Here is a 27,984-nt window from a genome sequence, read left to right on the forward strand (position 1 = left end):
ATTGGATTGGTGCTTCTCTATTTTAGTTCAACGCCCACTGCTGCAGCAGTTTTTTTCAGGGTTAGCAAACAAGATATTAAGCATTACATTAAAAAGTATATTTGAAGTGGTATCTTTTGGGTTTTATTTTGCTTTAGGTGCTCTACAGTTTGTCAAACAAAATCTTTATTACTAGCATATTTCTATCTCAGAAACAGCTTCGACTACTTATACTGTGACATCTTCAAAGCTGCAGAAGAAGAGCTCACATCACAAAAGATGATGTCAAAGTAGAATACAACAAAAAAAGGTCTATGCAGAGGCCAGTCAGAAAATAGGGCAGAACATGTTCTACTGCAGCATGGGTTATTTTTTATGTAAACTCATACATGAAAAATAACCAGTGTCTAATTTATTTTTGTGCTGCACTTCAATTTTATAGACTTTATTGTATTAAACCATAGTGTATTGCCTCTCGTTTGCTCTAAAATGGGTCAGTACTGTGTCACTGAGTTTAAGCACCAGCATTCATTCAGGTCACTAAGTAATAGAGAAAGTCATAATGTGCTTCCTGCGTGAAAAACCAAATGATTGATTACAGAGTTTCCATTGCTTATTGCATACTTTTGTACATTCAAAAAATTTAAAAAAGAAGAAATAAACACGAAGTTTTGGTAAAGTTATATGTAACACTATTACTCTATTTTACTTAAGAAAGAAAATCAGTTAAAATAACCTCCTCCAACCTAGCTCATTTATACCAATAGTCCATTCCTCCTACCCTTAGCTTCCCTTTTCCTGCTCTGTCCCCCTCTCTTTCTTTCCCCATCTCACTTTCCCAGGAGAGGCTGAGAATAGGTCTATATTTAACCACTCAAACCAAAGAAGAGCTCAGGTCAACACTCACAGGAGAGCTGCACTGGAAAAATGAAGAGAAGAGAAGAGAAGAGAAGAGAAGAGAAGAGAAGAGAAGAAGAGAAGAGAAGAGAAGAGAAGAGAAGAGAAGAGAAGAGAAGAGAAGAGAGAGAAGAGAGAAGAGAAGAGAAGAGAAGAGAAGAGAAGAGAAGAGAAGAGAAGAGAAGACTTGTGGGACATATCTACTCTAATAGATGAGAAGGCTGCATAAAAATGTATTAGTCATTGTGATGACTCCAACTGTTCTTGTAAATTGGAGAAAGGGAAATGAGACTGACAACCTTTCCAGAAACAGACAGGAGGTGGGGGGTGTGTGTGTGGGGGGGGGCTCTTTTATAAAGCATCTAAACCAATGTTGGTACATTGGGCAAGACTAGAAAATGCTTCTGGGGAGTGGCCTCAGCATTTTTGCTTCAACAGGTGGCAAACATTTGTCATTGATGTCATTTTGTTGCCTGTTGCCAGCCGCACGTGTGCTGCCAACGACCTGCCTATACATTATTTTTTGTGCCAAATGTAAATTGATGACTTAGCCAAAAGCTGAGGCCAACATTCCCATTTATCTGACATGCAAATGATTTGTCTTTTTGGCTTCAGCTGATAAACTGTAAAAAAAAAAATTAAATATTAATGCAACTGCTGTTTGATATCACACAAAAAAAAAATGGATTACAAATTTTGTTGGGTTTTTTAACTGTTACTAAATGCATATATTTTCCCTTTCATGTCCCAACTGTTTTACTTAGCTACTTCCAGAAAGATTTTAAAGCTTTATCACAGGCAGGCACAGCGTCATTGTCGAAAATAACCCCTGTACAATTTTGATCAGCACTAGACAGTCAAAAGACCTGGCATGTTGTTGAGACCCAGACACTAGCATTTCACACTGACTAAACGCTGCCAATTCTTCAATTCCTCCTTGCATTCATTCCCAAATGGTAAAAATAAACATAAAATAGAGAGAGGCATTTAAAGAGCAATGCTGAAACATTTAGAAGTAAGCATGAAAAAAAAAATTTACATTTTACTAAATACGTTCTTATCACACTCAGTGATCAACTCAGCACTGGGCTGTTGGCATATCAAAAGATGCAAGTTTCTTTTGCCCCACCCCTGTATTGTGTATCCTCTGAGATCTGCAACCTGCTGTGAACACCCACAGCCTGCTGGCCAGACAGCCCAGAAGCTTCTACGGGAAGAGGAGTACTGCCACAGAAAATTATTTTATAACAATTGATAAATCAGGAAATACTCCAGGTTACAGTGAGCAGGAAGGTAAAACCAAGAACGAGTCCGCCTTCAAATATAAATATAAACCATCCAAGTTTCATTCTTTGTCTCCAATTTCGTCTACAATGTGGCGCTAGTATAAAAGAGCAGTGCACATATGATTATAAAAAAATATAACTGTCTGTAGGCCAAACAGCAAACATGACTATATTTTGGAATACCACATAATCCTGATCTTTAAAAATGGTTTTCTTCAGACTTGTACACATGCTAAATCTGTGTGCTGGCACACAGGCCGCGTTTCCACTGGTCTTGATAGTCACGCTGTGTATGCGTAAATGTAATCTTATTTTATACTCATTCAAATCAGAATATCTGAATTTCCACTCTTCATGCTGATGACACACTAAGAACAACACAGAGATACTAAGTATACACAGATATATATGATTTCTAGGAATCTAGAGGTTACAGAAGGGCATAGTCAATGAGCAATTAAAGGGGGAAAAGCCTTGCTCAGTGTGCAAGTCATCATAAAAAGTAAAAGCATTTGCCAAGACAAAATGAGCCGCTACTGCCTGTGTGTGTGTGTGTGTGTGTGTGTGTGTGTGTGTGTGTGTGTGTGTGTGTGTGTGTAAGAGAAACCCCACCCTTTCACTCTTTCACTTCCTGTGTGGCGAAAAATAATTAAAGAAAACAAGTAACAAATATATAATGTTTAAGTCTAAATTCATGAAGGAGAGTTATGTTTGCTTCCTTGCATTCACAATTAATGTACAAAATCATCTCCATCATTGGTATAGAGCTGCACACAGTGTAGCATACTAGAGAAGACATGAATAAAGACAGACAGGTGACAAAAAAAAGTGTGACACATAAAGCACATACCCGTCTGTGAGTGAGTGAGTGTGTGTATCCATGTATATATGCAATACTCACTCATGCTGAGAGCCTTTCTGCCTGCCTGGCAGACAGACAGACAGATGAGAGGGCAGGATGAGACAAGGAAAAGTAAAAAATTGTTTTTCGTTTCTTTGTCTGAGCCTAGGTATCTGGGCTCTGACAGCCCAGGACATCTGCATTGCCCCTTCGCCTCGCCATCCCACTGTGTCACTGTGCCAGGGCAGTAGCAGTGGCCGCCATGCTGGGGCGTGTTCCCTGTGCCCTGTCGAACCGGCATGGCGGTCCGCTTGCAGCCTTTCCCCGTTCAAAGCAGGCCAGTGACTCTTGTGTGTGAGCCGGAGAACCGAGTGAAAGTGCCACATCAAGACTCTGGAGGTTGTTTTATTGTCGGAGGGCCGTACCAACTGAGCGTTCAGACACAGGGGGAACCCACGAGAAAGAGCTATGGATTCATATAGAATATCAGTTCCTGCCATCAGCTGACACCCCCCCACACCAGCAGTCATCCTCCTCTGTCTCTCTCTCCATCTCTCACTTCATCCTAGCATCTCTGATGGCCCTCCCTCAGTCCCACTCATTTTCTTCCTTTTTTATCCATCTATGCATCCTTGTTTTCTTCCCTCCCTCTCTCCTCCCTCCTTCAGCTCAATGCAATTATAGTAATGGATTTTTTCCCCCTCGGTTGATGGCTTCCGACATCCTGTCTTGAAATGAGGCTAATCATGCTCTTAAGGGTCATGTTTAGTTAATGAAGGGTTTGGTAGGCACATGGGGAGAAAGGGTGGATTGGTGGGTGGGGGGTATTCCTATATGCAGTTTGACTATTATAGAGCATGTGTGCGCGCACACACACGCACACACAGGCACACACAGGCATGTTAATCCAAAGTTTTGCACACGTAGCAGAATCTCATTCACACACATAAGCACGTGCCATATAACTAGATTCATATGTGCAGGCAAGCAGACAGGGTTGCAAGCAACCACGTGCAGACAATTCTACGCTACACATTCATTCATAAATACATAGTTCAGACACTGTATACAGCAGCAATCAACACAGACATGCAAACACAGCACAAGAAGCCTGTGCATGAGACACACACACATCCTGTGAAGCTATGTCAGGAGCGTTCGTGCATCTCAGCAGATGCTCTGGGCTTAGCTAACTGCGTCCGCTGAATGCATGCCATCACTGCTGAGGAATATGTGTGTATTTAAGGGCTTTTGGGGGGGTGGAAGAACAGGAGAGCAAGGGAAAGGATGTAAATGGAAAAGGGATTAAAAAAAGGAAAATTTGAGAAGAAAATATCTAATGTAAAGGAGAAAGGGAAGAGTAAGCAGAGAAACAAGTGATGTAAAGAAAAGGAGAAAGAAAAAGCAAAAGGGAGCACTGGCAGCGAAAGATGGAACAGCGAAAAGTGAGACGAGGACACAGAGACAGAAAAATATTGAAGCCGGTCGCCATTTTTCTACCCGCACTGCTCTCCGCCTTTCACTTCTACAGTTTCATTTTTCTGTTCTTTTCAGGAGATCTCTTTCTCTGGTTCGCTTTTCTCTTTGCTTCAGTTTTGTTTTTAATCCTCATCTATCAATCTTTTTTTATGCATTGATAGAAACACAAGGAACAAAAATATTTAAGCAGATTGTAATCTGAAAAAGATCTTAAACATGAGATGTAAATGTATTCTCATATTAGGACTAGACTAAGAGCCCTCATTTAACCAACCAAATAATCTTATTAAATTTGCATAAGTTGCCCACAGTATGTTTAATCTAAAAACATGCTCTTCCCTACTAGCACTCCCACGTCCATGAAGCCCAAAATCTAAGACTCTCTAGCTATACAGCCACTATCTATAAGATCCCCCCCTAATTTGAGCTCAACCATATATAGATGCATCATTCACACACCACTGCCCTCTGGATGCATGTATGTTTGCGCGTGTGGGTTCTACCCATGAGCCACAGAGGCATGTATCAGCTCAGTCATGCACAAAGACACACATTTACGCAAACACACACATACACACACACATACACACACATGCACGCACACACACACACACACACACACACACACACACACACACACACACACACACACACACACACACACACACACACACACACACAAACATCAGCAGCACGTTTTTCATTTCCTTTGTGTCCCATCTATCCTGGAGTGCTCCATTCCCCATTGCCTTGCATCCCCTTAACCCAAAATTAAACACAATGCTACGCACTGAGGTTGAGTTAGCTGAGTAGCGGGGATGCACAGATCTGATACTGGCCTTATTAAGAGGATGCTGCATGAGGCACACATTAGAGGTCCACAGTTAAATTTGGATCTGTAATATAGGGGGAGCTCTTTGGTTTCAGGGTTGCCATGGGTGCACATGCATGTGTGAATCAGCAACAGTAACAGCAAAAATATTTCTACATGTAAAACCTAGATTTAAATTTTAAAAAATATATATATATTGACATTGAAAAGTTGGCTGATGATTAATATAATCTGACAAATGCTGCCAACTATGGTAACATAAACCATATAGCACCCAACCTATAGCAAGATCTGGGTAGTTAGCTAAATATTAGATGGGGTAGTTACCGCTGCAAAGGAGGTTATATTTTTGGTAGTATTTGCATGTCATTCTGTCTGTAAACATAACTCAAAAAGTTTTAAATTAATTTTGATAAAACTTGGTAGGGCTGTAGAGTGGGGTCATGTTAACAAGCCATTAAAATTTGGCATACATCCACCCACCTCTTCAAGGTCAACATAATGATTTACTGGTTGAAAATTGACAAAAGGCCTTATAACAATACAGATGTACAAGTGTGGTGTGTATACACACAAAGTCCCATATAAATATGTAAAATAACATTTGTCCTCTGACCTCTCCTTCAAGGTCAATAGAGTAGTCTGACAGTCAAAGTGATAATAATGCTATATAGAGAGCCATTGTTTATATTGACAACATATAGACATATAGTGAATGATATATGGGTTTTCTAAATATCATGTTACTTTGGACCTCTGACCTCTTCTTCAAGGTCAAATAAGTTCAAACATCCATAAAATGTCTGAATAAAAACAAAATGAATATCTACAAAATAAAATACTATTCCCTTAAAAGTAAAATACTGCCCAGAAAAAAGTCACCAGATCAGTGTTATTAACAGTGAACTAAAGCTAAACTTCAGCTCCAGATGAAGATTCATCAAGTAATTAAATGTAAATAAACATATGTGCAATAAATGTATTATTACATGCATTTGTTTACAAAAAAGGTGAAACTGCAGGGCAAAGTGAATGAGGCGAAACATCTATTTGTGCACCTCCAAATAGTCCAAGATATTTTTGTCAATTATTGTATGAAAACACAGGCCACACATTGTTGCCAAAGAATGTAGTGAGGGTTGAGTGTCCTCCAATGATGACTGAAGAGTGAATGTAATTTAATTTAACCCCTGAATGAAGTGTCTTTGTCACTGTGGCTGTGATGAGAAAAAGTGTTTTAAGGACCACAAATTATAAACCGTGAGAGTTCTGTGAGCCTTTTTAGTGTTTAATTAAACCTTTTATGCCACAATACCTCATGTTACTGCACCAGCTTTGCAGTTATAGAACAAACAATATTTTTCAGAAGCAGTCGATCCCACCTCCCTTTCAAAAGCAACAACAACTACTAGACCAGTGTGTTCATAGTATAAATTTTGAAAGGTATAATGCAGAGTATATGTGTTAAGAATACTATGACAAGGCTGTGCATCAAATGGCTGAATGCTGTTTGCCTTCATAATCAGCTTATAACCTGTCTCGTCCTTTGTGTATAAAGCAGCTGTGACTCTGACATCAAGATTTTAAATTGAGATGGGCAGGAGGAAAACAAATGGTTGGGTACAGTGCCAAACTCAAGTTTTTCTTCTCAGTGGTCCTAATTTTAAATCAAATTTCTTTGACGCTTTCTTACTTCTGGCTCAAATTCTGAGTGAGTCGGCTTAATTTTTTGGCATCTTGTCACGGAGTCAAACTCACCCAGTTAGATTAGACTCACAATTAGTCACAACTTGCAATTAGAGTCAACTGTGTTTATGTGATCTCATGATCTTCATTAAAAGAGAATTCCCCAAGGGCCAGCAGACAGCTTATTAACTTCCTACTCACCTCTTTCTGGATAGCTAGTATGAACTGCTCTAAAGCAACCAAAAAAGTGAACCATAAATACTGCTAAAGAGTTGATTTAACTGTATTTTGTCATTTTTGAGTTGTTTTGAATATGCGTTCATTCATGTGAATATGTAGATGGGGTAGATAAAATATTAACCCCCCCCCCAGTATAATGCAGTCCAGTACAGAGTATAGCATCACAATGTTCTGACTTAAGCCAAGGTACATAACTGTCATTGGCAAAGGTTCACTGCACCATTTAAGTGAGGCCTAATGATGATGGTTAAGACTTTATTTAAGCCTCATTACACATTTAGCCTGTAGTTTTTGTATGAAGTATGAGTGACTGTCCAGAAAATGTTCTATATTGTGTTTATGAATGAATGTGCCAGAAAGAGAAACATATATGAAAGACCACTGTGTGCAGTCTACGTCTGCAACAATCTGATATCTAGTTTAGATACCAGTCCAATCCTGACTCAGAAAGCTGGCTTGGGCACTGAAGACAATCAGCTGATCTATGGAGCCGATCTTTTCAATTCAATTCTCTGCTGTCCTGGGTTTACTTCACAATGCCTCAGCACCAGAGCACCAGAGGAGGAATATCGCTTATTAGTTTAACACTGGTATCAGATAACTAACTGGCATCAACAGATACCCACAGTGGTATCTGTATCAGTGTCATACTGAAATGGGAAAAAAACTAGATTGCTCCATCCCTAGTGCAGTCCATTAATTTTCTAATTTTGATAGTAATTCTTCACATTGAATACACTCAATATAGGGTCCATTAGGCAGATGCCAATACAATGCTACTATCTTAGCTGACTTTTTGTTTATCTTTACCAATTCCTGGTATTTGGCCATTTAAATGGAGCTGTTGTCTGAAATTGCAGCGGAACATTTCTACTGAATTTCTACTGAAATAAAACTTTGTAATGCACTGTCATCTTCTAGACCCAGAAGAGCAATTGCCGGGAGAGAGAGCTTGTGAGTGTGTGTGTGTGTGTGTGTGTGTGTGTGTGTGTGTGTGTGTGTGTGTGTGTGTGTGTGTGTGTGTGTGTGTGTAATCACCCTCACACTCCCAGAAGCTAAGTGCTTTTCCAGTCAGTCAGTGAAATCCACCCTGGCCAGCATAAAACCGGCTGACCAATAAGAATAAAAAAGATTTCACTGAAACAGAGGAGCAGCTGGACTGCAACAGTGTCAAAAAAAAAAAAAAAAAAAAAGAGACAAGAAAAGAGCAAGGCACGGTGATACAATGGTGGCACTTGTATGGCTAAACAAGATGCAGAGAACAGAGAAATAAGTAACCAATACAGGAAGAGGATTAAGCAGGGTGGCAGAGAGGGGTGGAGAGGAAGGACCCAGGGAATTGCTGCAACTTATCTGAACTGGAGCAAGAAAAAGACAAATATATATATATATATATATATACTTTTTTTTTTTTTTTTTAAGAATACTGGGAAATTTTTACTTTGCACTTTCAGAGTTGTAACAGAACCTTTGTTTTAGATTAAAACCTTCTGTCTCCAATACCCACAAGACTGTTGGTTTAAGATTCAGATGTACAAAACAGGAAAGTGCACTATAAGCTGACTTTGTTCTAACTCCCCACTACTGTATTTTTCCAGTAACTTGTTTAATCTTCAGATCTAACCAACTTTTACTAGAGCAGCATGGCCTCCGGCAATCCATCAGACTTCTTCACAGTCAAAGCTGCCAAACTACAAGATAGTTTCACACACATAACACAACTACCTCCTTGTGCCTGACTAAATGTGGCAAAATGCCATCTATGTATCCATTACAAATGCTGTTAATAAAGACTGTTAATTCTGGCACAGTTTGGCTATATGATGATGTACACACTAGATCAATTCAGTTAAAGCACAACCTTTAGAGCCAATATGCTGAGTCATATCTGTACATTATGCTGCTTGCAGGACATTCACATGGATGAAAACCTTTTTGATTCAGTGCAACATATACAGTTTAGTTTGATTTATCATGTTACATATCACCATGTAGTAAGGTAAAGTACCCGCTAACATGTATGGAGAAAAAAATCAAGTGATCACAATGTGACCTTGAGATTTTCCACGAATGCAATTATTTTTCTTAATCATCCACAAAAAAATAAATAAATAAAAGAAGCCCGTGAGTCATGCTGCAAACCCATTTTTTGGGAATAATTAACTCATTGAGATGGCTTTGTGTACTTATATCTGTTATCTCTTGAATTGTTAGTCTGTCCGGTACCTTAGTTATAAATTTCAACATTTTAACTAACAAATTTCGCACTTATTCAGTCTATAATCAGGTTTATCTTGTCACAGGGGATAAAATGCAGAATTATTATCAGTTAATTACTTCCACAAAACAAATTTTAATCATTACTTTTAAATGCCGTCTCTCTGTGAGCCAGTGTTTGAAATTTGTACACTCTTACTAAAATACTAGGTACTAGTTTCTTCCTATCTACTAATGACAAATGACACTCGACAAAATAGCTCTCAGTGAGCTGAGTGGTATATGAGTCTTCCTCTAGTTAACCAATTAATTTAAGTTAAATAAGACTGCATTAGCAGCTACAGTAGCTAGCAGCTGGAGGGAAGCACGGACTCTTTTTCATACCTGTATGTCCGTGTCTTTGACTGGCTCCAGGGGCTCAAATGTAGTGGCAGCACTAAGACTTTCCAACCTCTGAGAAATGTGGAAGATGTCTAAACCTCTGGAACCAAGGAGGATGGACCTGAGTTGAAACAGAAAGGTGGTGAGAAAACAGAGACCAAGACTGACAAAGAACTGTAGTTGTTCTCCACAACCACTAGAGGGCACAGAAAGCTTTGCAACCATTACAGGAACAACGTATACAGACCATCTGAGGTCTCATCCAGACATTACATAGAGGGTTTTGAGGAATTTAAAAAATTTTTTTAAATAAACTGCATTGACAAAAGACTGAATCCTTCAAATATGACTCAAACTTATTATTATAAATTCTTTCAAACCAAAAGCATATAGTTTATAAATGTGTGGGTCTGTCAAAGTGTTTAAAGGTAAATACATTATTAAATACTGTTGTAATTGTAATTAATTTTATTTACAGTGGCAATTTAGGAATAAGCAATCATACATGGCACCTTTCAGATTCTATACTAAATATTTGAACAAACATCACAATAATGGTCTCTTGAGCTTGAAAAAAGGCGACTGGACTTCTTTTTGTTTCTTGAAGATGTTTCACCTCTCCTCCGAAAGGCTTCTTCGGTTCTCAACCAAATGGTGGAGAGACCCAGGTATCTGACTGAAGAAGCCTTTCGGATGAGAGGTGAAACGTCTTCAAGAAACAAAAATTGATTTTCCTAATAACTCCCTCCTTTTCTTTACTACTTGGTATCTATTGATAGCTACATAAATATTCAAGTAAAAAAAAAATATAATGATGAAATTATTGTTATTATTACTGTTATTTGTACTCCTTGTTTCTTATCTCATTTAACCATGGTCAGCATGTATTCAATCACAGTCACACAGCATGTAGTATGCACAACACTTATTCACACCCCACTATTCCACCACCCTGTCTATCCCCTTTCTGCTGGTTTATTTTGACTTGTCCTGTTTTCTGTGTTGTTTGTCCATGTCCTGTGTCACTGTTGTTCCAGTTATGCAAATAAAATTTTAAAAAGTGATTATTACTACTATAGTATCACTTGTAATTTAGTCTGTTATCACTTACATTTCTCAGGAGCATTATTACATGCGCTATTTTCTGCCTTTTTGCAATACTGCACATATTGATGTTAATATTTACATTTATGTTTCATACTGTTCTTGTCTGTGTCTTGTTTGTTAGTAGTTTAATTTTGTTGTTTTTAAATTAATTTTTACTGCTTTTACACTCTGTGTCTACACACAGTGTTCCTGTTTCTGCTCCTGTTTCTATTCTTATTGCACTGAGCACATAAAAGGTACAAGAATTTTCCAAGTTCTCATCATATATTTCTTACGCTTTTACGTCTGCGGCATCTTGGGAGGTGCGGGTCAGGGTGCGGGATCGAAGCCTCTCCCCCGCCTGCTGGATTTCCTGAAGGTTCCGTTCAACGTGGGGCAGTTCAGACACTGCTTCAGTCTCAGCAGCCAGCTGTTCTGCCTGCTGCAGCAGCTCCCCAAAACCTTCTGCATCCATATCGCTACAAAAACACAAATTAAGAGATTTACATAAAACAGGATCAGAGGAATATTCCACAGTCATATAGGGAGCTTTAATTTTGGGGTGTTCACAGCCAATCTGGGGAAAGAAAAATAAAGAAGGGTATATTTGGGGTGGACAATTTAATGTAAATATACAGCTGCTACATTAGGTTCCTAATCAACATTGTCGCTCACTGACTGAAGGATTTTAATGCACAACACGTTTAGGATTAGCACTAGTCTATACCATACAAACTGTGGAAAAACTGGATAAATAAACAACCATGTATACAGGGTACACACAGTTACCGACAGACAGCTGACATCAACACCTGCAGCGCGCGCATGGAGCACTGTGGTTGTGTTAGCTTAGCTTCTAGCAACGCTTTCAGAATAACAACAAAAAGTACAGCTTCAAATTTAATTCCAGCTGCCCAGAAATGGCGTGATATGAATAATGATAACCACGTGTCTGAATGTATCATTATTATTATTTTAGCGCTGGTCTTTCGGCTAAGCTTCCTTAGCATGCTAACATGTAGCTACAAGTCAAAATGAACTACTGTGCAGCGTTAGCAAGCATGCTAAACTGCTAATCTTCTTACATATGCTCAAAGTTAACTCAAAAGGTTTTTACGTGATACGGCTGGAAGCAGCCAGCCTTCATACCTGTTGTGTGAGGTGGGAGAAAGTATGGTCCTGTTTATACTCCACGCGTGAATGTAATTTACAGTTGTTTTGTATTACTCTGTTTCTTCAGCATGCGAGTACATTATTTGCCCCAACCGGCACTTCTGGAGTCGATTGTGATTGGACAATCCCGAGTCCGTCCCGGAAGTTCTTCTTCTTCTTTATTTTTAATAAGGAACTACAAACTAATGTTAGCGAAGCAGAGCTACACCTACTGTCATGACGTCAAGAAGATATTATGCTGTAGTTAAACCTATTTTTTAAAATATAGGTATAAAAACTGGACAACCTAAAAACCTGTGGCAAAAGCTTAGGTCTTAAAATACTCATGTTGACCTCTTCTCGCATCTCATTCACCCAAACTTTACATATTTTTAAAAGCAGCTATATTCTTTTCATTTGAATGATGTCAGTAACCAGAGATGTCCTGACATATGGAGTTGACTGATTAACTCTATAAATGTACACTAATAGAGTTAAACACCTCCAATAGTGCTATCACCATGGTGTCTTGCTTTCATTCATTAAAGTTTTATCTTATCTTATCTTATCTTGTACCAAATGCTCTTAACACTACTCTTCAGCCAAAAGTAAATTATGAAATCTCTACATAGTCTGTTGATTCAGCTGGTGGCTATGCTGAACATGGGGAAAAGGGCTTGTCAGGGATAAATTTAAAATCTATTAACATCATTTGCTTTGTAATATTTTTTAAATTTCTTTTTAATCTCACTTTTGCTGCTGCCATACAAGACAAAAACCACTGGCTGCAGCTTGAATCACAAAGACCAGATGGGTGATGAACACCTGCTTCCAGGCTGCAGTCTGTTGCTTCGTCAGGACAAATCTGGTCATGTGGAGCACAACCGCCCTGAGCTACTTTGTTATATAATATAGGGTGTATGATTCTATTATACAACAGAAAGCAGATACAGAAAGTGGAGCACACAGTGATTGTGTGACTCTTTTATACAAAGCATGGAAATCTGGAGACTTACTCTGGTTCTAGGGGCTTTGGAATCATCAGTTAACCTTGTGACTGTAAATACTCTCATGTGAAGTACTTTAAACAGAATTAAAAATAACCAACAAGGACAAATAAAAAAAAAGGACCCAGTTCACTGTGGAAGTCACATTATAGGTGACAAAAACACAATAGACATATAAAATAATAAGCAGAATGTGTTACATCACAGTAAAATAAAGACAAACATTTATGCCTACAAGTTAATGCCACTGAAGTGAAAATCTAATTGCGCTATTGTTCATGTTTTTAGTTGTATACCTAATTTGTTTTGAAGTTGCTTGTTTTGCGTAACCGCTAATTAATTTAAAAATGAAGAAAATAAAAATTCAACAACAGCATTGAAGTCCTGAATACTTTTGCTCTTCTGTCAGATATGGTAAATTTAGGATCCTGTCCATGAAACACATTGTTCTCATTTGTCCTGTATTTAGTGACCTACACTGAGTCCAGCACTGGCCTACATTCTTCCATTTTCTCATTAATCACTATCTGACACAGAATACCTCAAACTGCATTTTTAACGTTATCACTGATAAACAGAAACATTTTAATAATCTATAAAAATGTATAACTTATTTCTTAATAGTACAATAAGTACTATGTGCCAGGAGGAGCTGTATTGTAGGCTCCTCTTGTTGTTATTATTTATTTTTTCTTTTCATTTTAAAAAAATTTATTCCGCTTTAACTGGTATGGCCCAACTACACCAGAACCAACAGGCGAAAGTGCAGGGTGGGTGGTGTCACCAACTGCTGCACCTGTAATAAAATGCCAAAGCACACAAACAAAAAGAGGACACAGCAAATAACCAACAACAGCAAACAGCACCTGAAAGAGAAGTATAAAACAGAAAACAAGCATATACTCTTGTTCTGTTGCTTGTGTGTGCGTGTGTATGTTTGTCATGAAACGTACTTGGTAAGGAGGGCGAGAAGCCACAACAGCGACCCCCAGAGCCAGAGATAGACCCAGAAACCCCAGGCCACCCGCAGTCCCCCCACGGGCACTGAAGACCGAGACCACGCATCTCTGACAACTGCGTGCCCAACCCAAGAGGAGGGCGACCCCAGCAGGGTGCCCCACGGCCAAAGGGCAAGAGGCCCACAGAACCAGCGACAACGGGCAAAGGTCAATTTACTACCTGAACCATGTAAAGCTTGGCATTAGTCTACTGATTTAAGGAATATATATAGGAATGATATTCTTTGTCTGAAAAAGACAATCTGGATGGAAGCATGGTCCCAAACCTGTATATAGTCAGCCTCAGACATGGAAGTTACACACAGCATGTGCTCTACAGCATTACAGATGCTTTCTTTTGAATGAACTATGCACTGGTAGCAGGTTGGGTGATCATTGGATTGTGGCCTAGAACCTTGGATACAAAGATTTGCCCAGATTCTCTGACTCTTTGCAGTGTTATTACTCATAAATATTACTCAAATTGTTTTTTCCACGTTGACCACAGTCTTTCAGAGTCGTGAGCCTCCTCCCCATATGTTCTTCTGAAAGAGTCGGTCTCTCTGGGATGTATTTTTTTTTTGTACCCAATCATGTTACTAACCTGCTGCCAAATAATTTAGGTGCGAGACATTTCAACAGTTCCAACTTAAAATGTGTCATTGGCATCAATTAAAAATGAGCAAAACAAAATAATACAAAAAATATATCTCATTTATATTTGCTATGCAGTTTGTATCTTTATAATCGGTGTTTCCATTAAATATTTAGTTTAAAATTTACACAACTTAAAACCTTTTTGATTATCACAATTGATATTCCCCCAAACAGCTAAAGCTTACAAGCACCCTGCTAGTGATGATGACACCAATAAAAACATGTTAAAGGATTACCAAAAGAAAATGTTTATTTTGACTTTCCCTATATGTACAAAACATCATGACAAACTAATTTAAAGGGTAACAACCTCAGATCGGGATCACATTCTTATTATACAGCTACTACACTCGTCACCAGTCCTGTTTTATGAGTCCACATACTGCCCTGCGTGTATAACAAGTCCCAGGCAGAGCAGAGGCAGGGTCTCCTAGGAGCAAGGGCCACAGTGTTCCTCTATCAGTCATCTATTTGAACTGATTATCAATGAGAGTGCCCTTCATCTTCGCCTTCTTGGCCTCCAGCTCAGCCAGCTCCTGCAGCCTCCTCTTGCTCATACCTTTCCTCTCCAGCTGCTTCTCGATCACTTTTGCATTCTGGGCATAGGAGTCCGCCACCTCCCTGGCCTCGATCTCCTCCTCCTCCTCGTCGATGGTGGAAACCGTGACGGAGCTGAACTTGCCCATGTCTTTGGTCCGCTTGGTCATCATCACGCGGACTTTCTTGGGAGCCTCCGGCTGCTTCTGGCTATAGACGCTGGTGTTGCCAAAGCCCTGTCCGAACTTGACCACGGCTCCCTCCACGATGAAGGTGGCCAGGTTGTTCTTCTCCTGGTGCTGGTAGAAGAGCAGCAGGCCGCATTTGCCGCATTTCTTGCGGTACTGCCTCTCGATGCCCTCGGCCCTCTTGATGTACGCGTTTTCGTCCTCCTCCACGTTGCAGAACTTGTGGGCATGCTTGGCCGCGTCGATCACCCTGGCTCGGTCCCGGGGCCTCATAGGTAGCTTCTCCAGCTGGCAATCCAGGACCAAAACCATCTGGCCGCACAGGCAGTAGTAGACATGGAGCGGCTTCTCTCCGTCGTCGTACTCCTCTCTGTCTCTGGTGTCCGAGCACACGACGCTTCTGGAAACCACCTTCGGCATGTTCGCACACTTGGCTGTATATTAATACTGGTACAGTCGACTTGTACCACGAAACGCCCAAAAAACAAAACTTCCCCAGAACACAGAAACGACGCAATAGTTCCTGTGTACACCGCTACTATTGTTCCTCCGGGAAACCCAAGTGTCGCACATTTGTTCCGCCTTGTTAGATCGTTCCGCGGAAACCCAGGTCAAAATAAACCAGTTTTATTGCAGTTAAAAACTACATTAGTCCCCCTAAATTGAGAAATACAATTTGATTTCAAGTTAGATTTATTTATATAGCACCACTTTACAACATTAGTTGTGTCAAGGTGTTTTATTTGTTTGTTTTTAATTGTAAAAGCCTGCAATGATAGAAAATCCAAGGGGATCACCTATAAGCAAGCATCTTGCAAATGTAGAAAATAACTCCAGCCAGAAACAGAATCAGGGATGGGCGGCCATCTGCCGTGATAGGAAAGAGATGAGCCAAAGGAACAGAGAAAACAGGATAAAAGCCATTTTCAGTCACAAATTTTAAGGTACATTCTGTTTCTGGTTAACAATTTCAGATCTCTTTAGAGTTGCCTGAAGGCTTGCAGCCACATTAAGTTCTTCTGGACCAATTTACTCAATAGCAACTGCAGATCCTGAAATTTGTATCCATTTGAGTTACTGGAGTTTTATACTGCAGGCTAGTACTTTGAGGGGTGCTTTTTAAATTGTGCTCCTTTGTAATCTTGACTTGAGACATTCTGATGGGCCAATAAGTTGGGATATCTACTGCTGGTGGTTTTATAAGTTTTTCCCTTTGCATTCCAGCCAGAGCCTTCCAAGCAGGCCACATCTCATGGCTAGCTTTAGTCATTCCGAGTCCACCCCCCACAAAAAAAAAAAAAAAAAAAAAAAAAAAAAGAAAATCCTCATTCCAAGACCTGAGGACTTTGCTTACACTACTCCGAGTGTGTGACCAAGGTCAAAAGGACAACATTGATCACCTCAGCTGATTTATTATGAAACTAAGCCAGAGCCAGACATCACATTTTGTTAAACATGTTTATTTCAAACACCCAAAGAAAAGTACAAAATATATATCATTTAGTGACAGTGCGCAAATTTATAATAGCGGAGTCTTAATGGCTCCATCATAAGTGTAGGAGAGCAGATGCTGCAGACTCCTCACTGGCAGCAGCTGGTATCACATTTCTTCCCTTTGCACACGCAGCCAGAGGCGCACTTGCTGCAGCCGGATGGGCAGCACGGGCAGCAGCCTGCAATGACAGACATCGTTAGTGACAGATCCACCACCAAATAAAAAGTGACGACAGACTCTAAAATTGGTACAAGCTGATGTCAGTAAGGAATGACGACTTTAACTCAGACAGGACTGAGAACATATTGCTCAATAATTAGGGCCACCTGCGCAGCAAAACAAAACAAACCCCATGAAGAACAAGTGCACAACTCTGAAGTGCATTACTATGAGACCATTTTCAGTGTATTTGAGAAAATAGGGACGCAACATTGACTAGAATGATATTAACACGTCGATGTTGACGTCTAACTTACTCTTCTTGCAGCTCGTGCAGGAGCAGTTTGTGCACGTGCAGGATCCTCCACAGTTGCAGGTTCCAGCTGAACAAAATAAAATGAGACGCATCAGTTTCATGTGATCCTCTGAGAACAAGCGACGTATCAAATACCTTGTTAAACAGTGACACGAATACTCACTCTTGGCGCACTCGCAAGGGTCCATTTTTTTTCAGTCGATGGCGTGTTTGTCCACAAAACGATGCTGGCGTTCCTCCTGTCTCTTCGAGAGGTGATTGAGCTTTGTGAATGGCAGCGTAGGAGTGGCTCTTTTATAGCGTTCCGGGGAAAACAGAGCCGAGTGCAAAACGCGCCTGTCGCGCTACACTCAAACACGTTGTTAATGATTACAAAGGGGTTTGTGCACACGACGTGGTCACCCACTCAGCAGCGGGAACACAGAGATCCCCGTGCCCGGATTTCTGGCCTGCTGTCTGGGCATTATATAAGACTGCAATGTCAATCCCTTGGAAAAACTCCATCATGCAATTAATTCGTTTATTTAAATGGAGGTAAACATCATTAGGCTATACGGGGATCTGAACTCGTAGTCACAAAAGTTCAGCAATACACTCTTTCGTTTAGAGTACATGTCTCCCACGTGCACGTCTCCCACGAGGGCGTTTTAATTTCATGTGGATATAAGTGAATTTATACAACTCCTGGGGCTAATATAGGAGAATGACGGATTTATAAAATTAGAGTAAACTTTTCACAGATGCTGAAAAGTTTCCTCTAATTTTCACTGAAAATGCGTCATGATACATAAAATACTTCCATACAACTTAATTTAAGGTATTTTTACATCTAACTTAACCTAATGCCTAATTAGTGGAAACTGACACTAATAAAAATCTATGTCTGTCTTATTCTGATTTGCCTTCATTTAACTGGGGTAAAAGTCCACATTCAATTTCATAAACGCAAATCTAACTGCTCAATAAAAAAATTTAAAAAATGGATTTCGCAAATAACATATTTAATGTAACAGCTTATGCTGACCTACAGTCTTCAGTTTTCCTGAAAACATGATCTAGTCATTGTGACGCAGAACAATTGCAGCAGACATTCCAGTGAATACGGGATTTCTCTTGTAATTCTTCCCACTGTTGGAGCTGTGCACACGGTACAAAGTGCCGTCCGTCTGTTGTCATTGCCGCTCTGCACCCGGCCGCTTCACCCGTCGCTCGTGAGCAAACCAAAGCAAACAAGCGATTGTCATATGCTGCGTTTACGTACCGTGTGCTATGGGAAATATCGAATTCAGTAGCGAGTCGTGCGCACACGGCACATGACGTTGCTTTTTCCCCCATAAAGGGCATACAAAATGATTGTGTGTGTATAAATAAACGAGTTTTTAATAATCATAAATAATAATACATTTTATTTATGGGCGCGATTCAAGAAACTCAAGGACACCTTACAAGCAATTAAATACCAAAATCAGTATGCTTAAAATAACTGTTGGAAAACACCCTAAAACAAAGGTCCATAAATCACAGAATCAAAAAGTCAATAATGCAGAATCAAACAGAATAGGCAAGCATAAAAAGATGTGTTTTGTCAGTATGTGTGACCATAATAGAACAGAACAGTGTGTGAGAGTAAAGTTAAGGTAGACTACCATAAGACCCTGGACGTTTTAAACCCCGTAAAATAAAAAAAATTAAAAAATAGCAAAAAAAAAAAATAGACACAAACACCACTGTACACGCACGTGAATGTATATTTACTTGCTTACTTAGTCTACTTTATAGCTATTTGGCTATAAAGACCATCTACTACAGTCCTGAGATTTTGCCATCTTGCGACAGGAGCATGAAAGCAGCATTATTCCTTTTGCGCTCGCCACGGTCGCTGCAGTGTTTTTCCATACGCATTTTCTAATAAGTGTCAGCCAGTAATGAGTTGACGCATTTTAGGACGAAACCGATGTAAACCACAGAGGATGACGAGCGAAACGAGCTACAGAGATGAGTGCTACATGAGTTATTGAAACGGCTGAAAATGTTAATTAAGAGAACAAAAACCAGTCATAATAAATTAAATCACATTTCATGTACGTGAAAATAACAAGTTTTGTTTAATCTTCTGAGCTTTACTTTTTATTACAAACATATGGACAATTTTCCAGAGATCAAAAACTACACAGAAAACAATATGGTACGTTTTTCAAGCTTGTTAGGCTAATTGGTGATTCTAAATTGACCACTGGTGTGATTGTGAGAGTGACCGATTGTCTTTTTCATGTTTTAATAAACCTTAAATTAAATACTGCCTCTGAAAAACATTTTTAGGATGTTATGGCACAATGTTCTAACAATGTTACGGGTGAACATTTTCACCGAACATTTAAAAAAGGTTTAAATGGCATTATCACACCTTTAAAAAATGATGTCACAGGCAGCCTTAAAAGAGACATACTCATTCCAAAGCCCTTATTAATATTTTTCGACTTTATTAAATTAGCTTTGCTTCATTCACGGTTCAAAATACTCCTTATTTATCTCACACGTATCCTTGGCGGAGTCTTTCAGTTCATCCACTGTCTGAAACAAGCTGTTGTAGTTCTCTTCCCCTTTTTAGGCCCCTTTCTTCTGATTGGCTGCTCCTTGTAAACAGAAGTTTTGAACAACTAGTTTTAGGGGCTTTTGTGCTCAAAACCACATCACCAAAGTGTGAGGACCCCAATGCAGAGGGAAACACGATTCAGACTACTAACAGCTTTTCATTGCTGGAGTCTTTCCAAAGGAGGGGGGGCTAACTTAAACCATACAAAGGGGTCGAGCCCCCCCCCCAAAAAAAATATCCCTAAAACTCAACAATCCTGGGTCCACGACCCAGGGATCATGACACATAGAACCAAAAGTAGAAGAAAAAATGTGCAATTACTTGAACATTGCTGACCTCATTATTTGAAACTTTAGCTATGTTTAATATCAAAGCCCAGTATTTTAACACACACACACACACACATATAGATATATGACATAAAATACGCAAAGACATAATAGCTCTACTTTATACAGAAATAACTTGTCATGCATCCTTTATGAAGGCCAGTGCCTGGTTAAGTCATTTAAATATGTGATGCAGATTAGTTCCCATTTTTATTAAGAATTAAAGGTCTAAACTGCCATGGTTGATTTGGGACACTGGAAGTGACAGCTGTTAAAAAAATGACAAATAAAACCAAAGATAAATACATTAAGCCAATGCACAGAAAGTGCTGTTTGAGTCAGAGAGCTCTAGAGGGAGACGTCTACACATGGTGAGACCTGCGGAGAAAATGGATAATCTAAGTAATTAGCGTGAACACAATTTAAGAGAGATACCAAAAACTAAAAATTCAAATAGCATGTGCAGTCTTACATGCTTTATTTTGAGTAAATACTTGACTTAATATAATGGGCACGCATTAATAAACACCTACAGAGAAAAAAGTGTGTAAGACTCTCTGCAAGTGTTGCCCTGCTCATTCTGAGAAGTGATTACACTGTCCACTTAAATTTCATACTCAGTGACAGGGCATATTCTTTGACCAAGATGCGTCTTTATGTGACAAGTCAGCAATGCTGAAAGATTATATTGTAAACTAATAGGATATTCTATGATCACAAAGTGTTAAGCATGCTCTTGACTAGACTCCTTCATTGTGGGTCTGTGTGTATTTGTGTGTATATGTGTGTGTAGAGGGCAGACAGTTGAGCTGCTACTTGAGCTTACCAAGCCCAGCATGGGACAGGGAACATTCACTAGAAGATATGACACGCTGACCCTTGCAAGTGATTTTATTTTGCATTAAAAGTGAGCTAGAATCAATTAAAATAGGCAGTGTACAGCTCACTTGCTTACAATGCACTTTCAGATTATTTGTTTCACAGCAGCATAGAAATATTAATTTATTCAGTTGCACAGAAAATATCAGAAAATGATGCAAGTTCAAGTGTGTTGCTGCCACTGAGCTCTGAGTTATTTGCTGAGCATGCTGGGATCTTGTTCCACCAGGACATACATGTCTGTGTCTCCTTGGATCCACTCAACATGTGCTATTAACTGCCTCAAAAAAAAAAAAAAAAAACCCAGAGCTTCTCTTTGAATCTCTGAATTTGTGGAGAAGGTAGCGCAATGCATGGTAAACTCAAGTTAGCAGTATGTGCAGCTTGCTACATTAGGCCATGTGTTTTCTGTCACAAAGGATATGCGAGTGGACTGACTGTGAGAGGAGGAGTGAACGCTCATCTACTTTCTAGGAAGGTTCGTGGAACTCCGGTGACCGGCCCTGGTCCTAAAGCAGGTCAGTGCAGCAGAAATAATGAATTCAGCAGCAGTCTGATTAAATAATACCTGGAAAGTTGAGGTGGATTTTCTTAAACTGATCGCTGAGTTGAGGCTACCATCCTGCAGTAAGTGAATTAAATAACTGTTATGCTGTCTGCAGCTGTTCCTGTTTGTTTTCAGTTATTATCAATTATATATTGGCCATTAATAAGAATTTAAAAACAAGCTGAGACATTTCTAGAGCTCCACACTCTTGAACTCAATGTGTTTTCACACTAATTGGCGCCATGGCAACTCTAAAACAGAGGTGTGGGGGAATCACTGATTGAATCATGTTAAGCCAAACAGATCAAGAGCAACTTTTAGATTACCACAGAAACAAGATTGAGACCATTGCTGTGGTCCTTAAACAGTAATGCAGGACCACAAAAAGTATGACTTGGAAACCGATCCGAGGAGCAAATATTTGTTCTAAAAAGTTTTAATAAAGGGGTAAAAAGGGAACAGCTGTGTGTTCCATCCAATAAGGGTATTGGTTTGATTTTGTACCAGCCCAAGCTTATATGGACTGTCTTATTATTATGCTGCTTTTCTCCTTTTTCAGTATTTACAAGTTTCATGCATTTAAATTTTAAAAGTGCACATATGCTGTCTGACAGAGTAACCATAATGATAACATGGAAGATGAATTTTTATATTAAAGCTCTGGCTGAAGCAAATCTCATGGAGTATAAATATCCTCACATACTGTGAGAGCAATTTGGGGTCATAATTTACTGTCTTGACAGGCTGCCATGGATCATGTGCTGAACATAGCTGACTATTACTTTTTCACTCCTTATGTTTACCCGCTCTCATGGCCCGAGAACTGGGCTGTGCGTCAGATTATCAGCCTGTGGGTAGTAACCAACCTGGGAGCATGGCTGGTTTACCTGGGCTTTGGCGCTCTTAACTTCTACTATGTGTTTGACCATATACTCATGAAGCATCCACAGTTTATTGAGGTAGGCCAGACAACGGATAGGTAAGTTTGATACCATTTCCAAACCAAGGTTTTCCTAAATCCTAACTTTGTGTATTTGATTCAACAGCATCAAGTAAGAAAGGAGATCCAGTTGGGAACTGTCTCCATCTTCTGGATGAGTTTTCCCACTGTAGCACTTTTCTTCTGGGAGGTCAGGGGACACAGCAAACTCTATGACAACATCAGAGAAACTTCCCTGGGTGAGACAACAATTATTTCAATTTGTAAATTCCAGGACAGGATTCATGTTAGCTTCAATTTATGCAAAACTGCAAATAAAATTATTCTTAAAGGGAACCTACTGCATTATGCCTTATTCTCTGGCATTTAATGTATATGCTGTTCAGTTCTGGTGGATTCGTACAGTAAACATGGTTAGAGTCTCAAATAATGAGGTCAGTGTATTTGAAGATATCCTTGTAAGTCAAAAGCTCAGATTTTGGTTTACAGGTGAAGGAGTATACTCATGATATATGCCACATGTACATTTACTTGCCTAAGAAATTTGTCTTAGACTGGAAAATAAACATAACTGATTAAAATACACAAGTACATAATGTTTGGTTTCAGCCAAGAACAGTTTGTTCAGGGTATGTCTCTAACTAACAGATTATCCATAACAGACGCAAGTACTCTGTCTTTGCAGCCCCTGATGGAGAGTACATAAATGATAGAAATGGAGACTTCGAGGTCATCTGAATACCCAGCTGTTGAAATTCTCTCTTGTCCACATTTTGTTTTGTATATGATATAACCAAGATTGATAAACTGTGACTATATGAAACTGTGTCGGCACTTCATGTCATCCCACACGGGGATGAGATGCAGTCTTGACCCAGATTAATCTGTAAAACTGTTTGAAATGGCTTTATTAAATTTAATAATTGGACTCCTTATTCCGTTGTTTTGGTGTCATTCCTGTTCAATAAACAAACACGCAGAAACCTAAAGGCTCAAGCAGCAACACGTACTTTTTAAATTTCTTCAAAGGGATACCTAAATGCTGCACCTGAGGCACTTTTCTAAAATATTGGCTCTGTATGATGTAAAAGTGAGCAGATATGCCTAATATGGTCATCTCACCACACAGGGCTGGCTGTGACCACAGAAACAATATCTATATTCAAACCTTCTGCTTATGAGTGGCAGCCAATCAAAAGAAAGTTGCCTTAAAGGGAAGGGAAGGGAGCTAAAATACTTTTTTTTTTTTCAGATAAGGAAATTAGCATATCTCCTTTAAGGCTGTCTGTGATTTACTAACTGAAATTAACCAAGCCACAAATTTAACATTAAGGAAAAGAGTCTGCAAAGTTAAGAAAACTCATCTGCACATTTCTGTTTCAGGCTGGCCAGGATTGTTCCTCAGCATCGCTGGTTTCTTGTTATTTACTGACATGTGTATTTATTGGATTCACCGCTCCATGCACCATCAGAGCATTTACAAGGTAATCTTCAGCATCTTTATTTCCAACCTGAACCTGCCCCAGTCAGTGAGTTCATATTGTCATTGGCTTGCCAGCTACAGTGGAAGGTGTCTGCTGCAGTGATGAACCCAAAGCAAATTATCACACGATTTTGCAGTTGCTCTCAGCCTTATGGGGCGTTTCAGCGTTTCTATGTTTGCGGTTTTGTGTACCAAACAGGCTCCAGGCAAAGTTAGCAAGCACATAGTGGAAGATTTCACAGCTAAAAAAAACCCTTCAAGTCAGTATGTCCTTAGTGGGTGTGGATGTGAAACTACAAATCTCTCTGAAATGCATGTTCTTATATTTTTTTGTTAGATTGGTCACTTTGGATGCTCAAGTTTCCTTAAAAAATATAGAATATAACCTTTCCTCTCTCATAGTTATTTTAACTTTACACCTTTGATTTGTCCTAAACTTGAGACCATTTGTGTTTCTCCCCCTCAGCACTTACATAAGCAGCACCATACATTCAAGATCCCAACACCATTTGCCAGCCATGCCTTCCACCCACTCGATGGCTTCCTGCAGAGCTTACCGTACCACATCTACCCTTTCATCTTCCCTCTCCACAAGGTGCAGATCTTCTTCTGATGCTCAGAAGTACTGACATGCCTGATCTGAGGTTAAAGGAGGAGCAATACTGTACTGCTCTTAAACTGCAGTTTAAATGTGGCTGGACAAACTATAATACATTGAAATTCAGAAAGTACACTATTATCATGAAATTGTGAAATACTTTGACTGACATTTGGGTTATTTACGTTACAGGTGGTTTACCTCTCCCTCTTTGTCTTTGTCAACATCTGGACCATTTCCATCCATGACGGAGACTACCGCCTTCCAGGCCCGCTGATATTTCTGATCAATGGTGCTGCTCACCATGTAGATCATCACCTGTACTTCAACTATAATTATGGACAATACTTCACACTCTGGGATCGCCTGGGGGGCTCCTACCGACACCCATCAGCACTCCTGGGGAAGGGGCCGCATGACCAGATTCTCAAGCTCATGGCAGAGGCAGCACAGACACAATGATGATAGAGCGCTGCTGTTTCTGATTTAAAGCCCCCTCAGGGAGGTGTCTAAAGATGTCAAGAGGCTGTTATGCCACCAGCAATATAGAGCAAGAGGAAAACAAGAGAGAACTGCTTTTCTGTATTTTCAAGAGAAATGTTCACCTGTGTAGGATAACATGGATGAATGCACCTATGTACCTAGATGTTACCCAGGCTGAGAAAGGAGTTAAAATTTCCCTGTATAGGCAAACTATATCTGTAAAGCATACTGAAATGACATACTGTGTATTAGCAATGGTAACCTAGGGTTCATGAGTATGACTGGGCACACAGTAGGGTGTTCCATACAATCCTAGCAGAAAACTAAGTTTCACTGATGTGTTTTAAACATGTTTAAGCACTTTAGTCAATACAATTCATATAGGTTTAAGAAGAAAATAAGCAATATTTTTTTTTGATTACAGTATTTGTCCGCTTGTGTAGTACTGCACCATCTAGTGGCCAGAATACCTGCATATTCCCTATATTATGGCATAGCTTAAGGTGAGAGGATGTTACACTTGTTACAAACTCTGGATGTCTTTCAATATCATAGCCTTCCAACTATAGTGATTTCTGTTGAGATCTGTTTGTCAAACCCAGAGGTCCTTGTTACAACAGTAAAACTGCAGCAGATCACAGATTCACTCACAGAGGGATTTGTTTTAGAATTAAAGTTAATCTGGGTAAAGAAAAAGCTGTGGGTTAATAAATGCACTTATTACAGTCCAGGACTGTATTTGCTCAAATTTATTTTAATTTATGAGTGATGAATAGTTCACAGCCAAGTATAAAATGACACTTAATGAGTCTCAAGAATGTACCACACAGCACGGCACATTTTGATGTATATCAAAATATATTTTGCACCGTGTCTGTGCATTTTATTTTTTACAGTTCATTTCTGTATTAGTCTCTCAGCTTCCGGTGCTCGGTGTGTTTTCATGTAGGCTCTGCAGGGCGAGGTCTGTCCATTTCATCTCTTGCTCTTTCACAGACTCTGTGGATCCGCCGTTGTCCTGCTCTGCCTCAGGCAATTCACTCTGGAAGAAACCAGAAACAATAAGATGGTATTTTTAAAAAACAAAACACTTTTAATCAACACTATGATGATTTCAAGAATATTTGAAGGGCGAAAATACTGAGCTTAAACCAAGACAGCAAGATAGATACACTCACCAGCCACTTAATTAGGTACACCTGTTCAACTGCTAATTAACAGCAATATCTAATCAGCCAATCACGTGGCAGCAACTCAGACTATGTCAAAATGATCTGCTGAAATCCAAACCCAGCATTGGAAAGGGGAAGAAAGGAGATTTAAGTGATTTTGAAAGTGGCATGGTTGTTGGTGCTAGACGGGCTGCTCTACTGGGATTCTCACACAACTATATGTAGGGTTTTACAGAGAAATACCCCCTTGTTGCAACCAAGATATGCAGAAAAGCATCACTGAATGTGCAACACATCAGAAGGTCACTGGGGGCCACTCCAGTCAGATACAAACAGGAAATGCTACAATTCACACAAGCTCACCAAAATTGTATCAATGGTTCAGGCTGCTGATGGGAGTGGGAGTAGGAGTACCAACTGAGTACTGCAGCATTTAAATGATGCAGACTACCTGAGCACTGTTGTTGACACCTCCATCCCTTTATGACCACATTGTACCCATCTTCTGTTGGCTGCTTTAGCAGGATAATATGCCATGTCACAAAGCTCAAAGTGTTTCAGTCACATTCACCAGATCTCAATCCAATAGAGCACCTTTGGGATTTGGTGGAATGGAAAATTCTCATCATGGATGTGCAGCCAACAAATACGAAACTAACTATATTATGCTATCAGGTAAATGTGGAGCAAAATCTCTGAGGAATGTTTCCAGCATGCTGTTGAATTGCAACAATGAATTAAGAAAGTTCTGAAGACAAAAGAGGGTCCAACCCAGTAACAGCATGTTGTAACCAATGAAGTAGCCTATGAGTGTATATAAGCTCTTTAGGCAGAATTAAATAGCTATTTTTTACAAAGCAGGTAAGCATGCGCATAGCAAAGCTGACAGGAGATATGTCACCTACTGAAAACACTGACATGCAAATTATAAGCTCAGAAGAGGACAGAAAAGTGTGTCATGGCAAAATTCCAAATACCACGTATCACTGATATTAAGCAAAAAAAAGCAAAAAAAAAATTTAGGGAGCGTTTTCTCATGATCTGCACTGCTCGGGAACATCCTGCAGAAAACATTTTATTCACAAAACTGCAACCTGGTTTGCTTTGAGAACTCCGCAACATATTGTAGTCTAGCTGAATTTTGAGAATTTTCTACTCTTAACTGTAACCGGTTTATGTAGTCGTTAGTCCATATTAACGTTAGAATTATCCTAAGAATTTACCAGAGGGATGGTGACATCTTCATACGGCAGTCTGTCTTCCCTCCACGCATCATCAGTGAGATCCAGGACTCTCCCATCTCGTTGGATTTCACTGTCCATCCTCCGAGCGAGACCCCAACTCCAGCTGCTCAGACACCAGAAGTTGCACAGACTGCGGCAGAAGGTGACGATAAATCCCCGAAACCGACTGCTGCCCTTACAAATGTACCAGCTGACCTCAACAACAACCGAAGAAGAGTAAGCGATACACCTATGAACACTGAGAAGAGCAGCCGCCGTAATTCTACGTCAACAGTTGACACGT

The 27,984-nt window shown here is 39.7% G+C and overlaps 5 protein-coding genes across 5 annotated transcripts in view; 1 reads left to right on the forward strand and 4 right to left on the reverse strand.

The window, feature by feature from the left end:
* The window catches only part of nup93 (nucleoporin 93), a 29,567-nt gene extending 17,361 nt beyond the window's left edge, over positions 1-12,206 (reverse strand). Inside the window, exons 1-3 of the mRNA XM_030731349.1 lie at positions 12,074-12,206; positions 11,221-11,403; positions 9,842-9,959 (exon numbers count right to left, since the gene is read on the reverse strand). Coding sequence (XP_030587209.1) covers positions 9,842-9,959; positions 11,221-11,399 — 297 coding nt within the window. The 5' untranslated portion in view covers positions 11,400-11,403; positions 12,074-12,206. The remainder of the gene's footprint in view (positions 1-9,841; positions 9,960-11,220; positions 11,404-12,073) is intronic.
* A 2,756-nt stretch (positions 12,207-14,962) lies between these two features.
* Positions 14,963-16,010, reverse strand: steep1 (STING1 ER exit protein 1). The gene has a single exon (XM_030731734.1). It carries the CDS (start codon positions 15,881-15,883, stop codon positions 15,206-15,208), a length of 678 nt encoding a protein of 225 aa, XP_030587594.1. The 5' UTR covers positions 15,884-16,010; the 3' UTR covers positions 14,963-15,205.
* Positions 16,011-16,902: 892 nt separating this feature from the next.
* On the reverse strand, positions 16,903-17,755 carry mt2 (metallothionein 2). The gene is made up of 3 exons (XM_030731360.1): positions 17,597-17,755; positions 17,435-17,500; positions 16,903-17,136 (listed from the first exon to the last, which is right to left on the reverse strand). Exons 1-3 carry the CDS (start codon positions 17,619-17,621, stop codon positions 17,045-17,047), a joined length of 183 nt encoding a protein of 60 aa, XP_030587220.1. The 5' UTR covers positions 17,622-17,755; the 3' UTR covers positions 16,903-17,044.
* A 4,775-nt stretch (positions 17,756-22,530) lies between these two features.
* On the forward strand, positions 22,531-25,264 carry LOC115782265 (lathosterol oxidase-like). Its single transcript, XM_030732357.1, has 5 exons — positions 22,531-22,740; positions 22,828-22,960; positions 24,105-24,205; positions 24,671-24,799; positions 24,995-25,264. The coding sequence occupies exons 1-5, from the start codon at positions 22,531-22,533 to the stop codon at positions 25,262-25,264; spliced, it is 843 nt and encodes a 280-aa protein (XP_030588217.1).
* Positions 25,265-26,019: 755 nt separating this feature from the next.
* On the reverse strand, positions 26,020-27,967 carry anapc13 (anaphase promoting complex subunit 13). The gene is made up of 2 exons (XM_030732310.1): positions 27,681-27,967; positions 26,020-26,327 (listed from the first exon to the last, which is right to left on the reverse strand). Exons 1-2 carry the CDS (start codon positions 27,777-27,779, stop codon positions 26,202-26,204), a joined length of 225 nt encoding a protein of 74 aa, XP_030588170.1. The 5' UTR covers positions 27,780-27,967; the 3' UTR covers positions 26,020-26,201.
* Positions 27,968-27,984: the final 17 nt, after the last annotated feature.

The sequence above is a fragment of the Archocentrus centrarchus genome, chromosome 6 (assembly GCF_007364275.1).
Source record: "Archocentrus centrarchus isolate MPI-CPG fArcCen1 chromosome 6, fArcCen1, whole genome shotgun sequence".
NCBI lineage: Eukaryota > Metazoa > Chordata > Actinopteri > Cichliformes > Cichlidae > Archocentrus > Archocentrus centrarchus.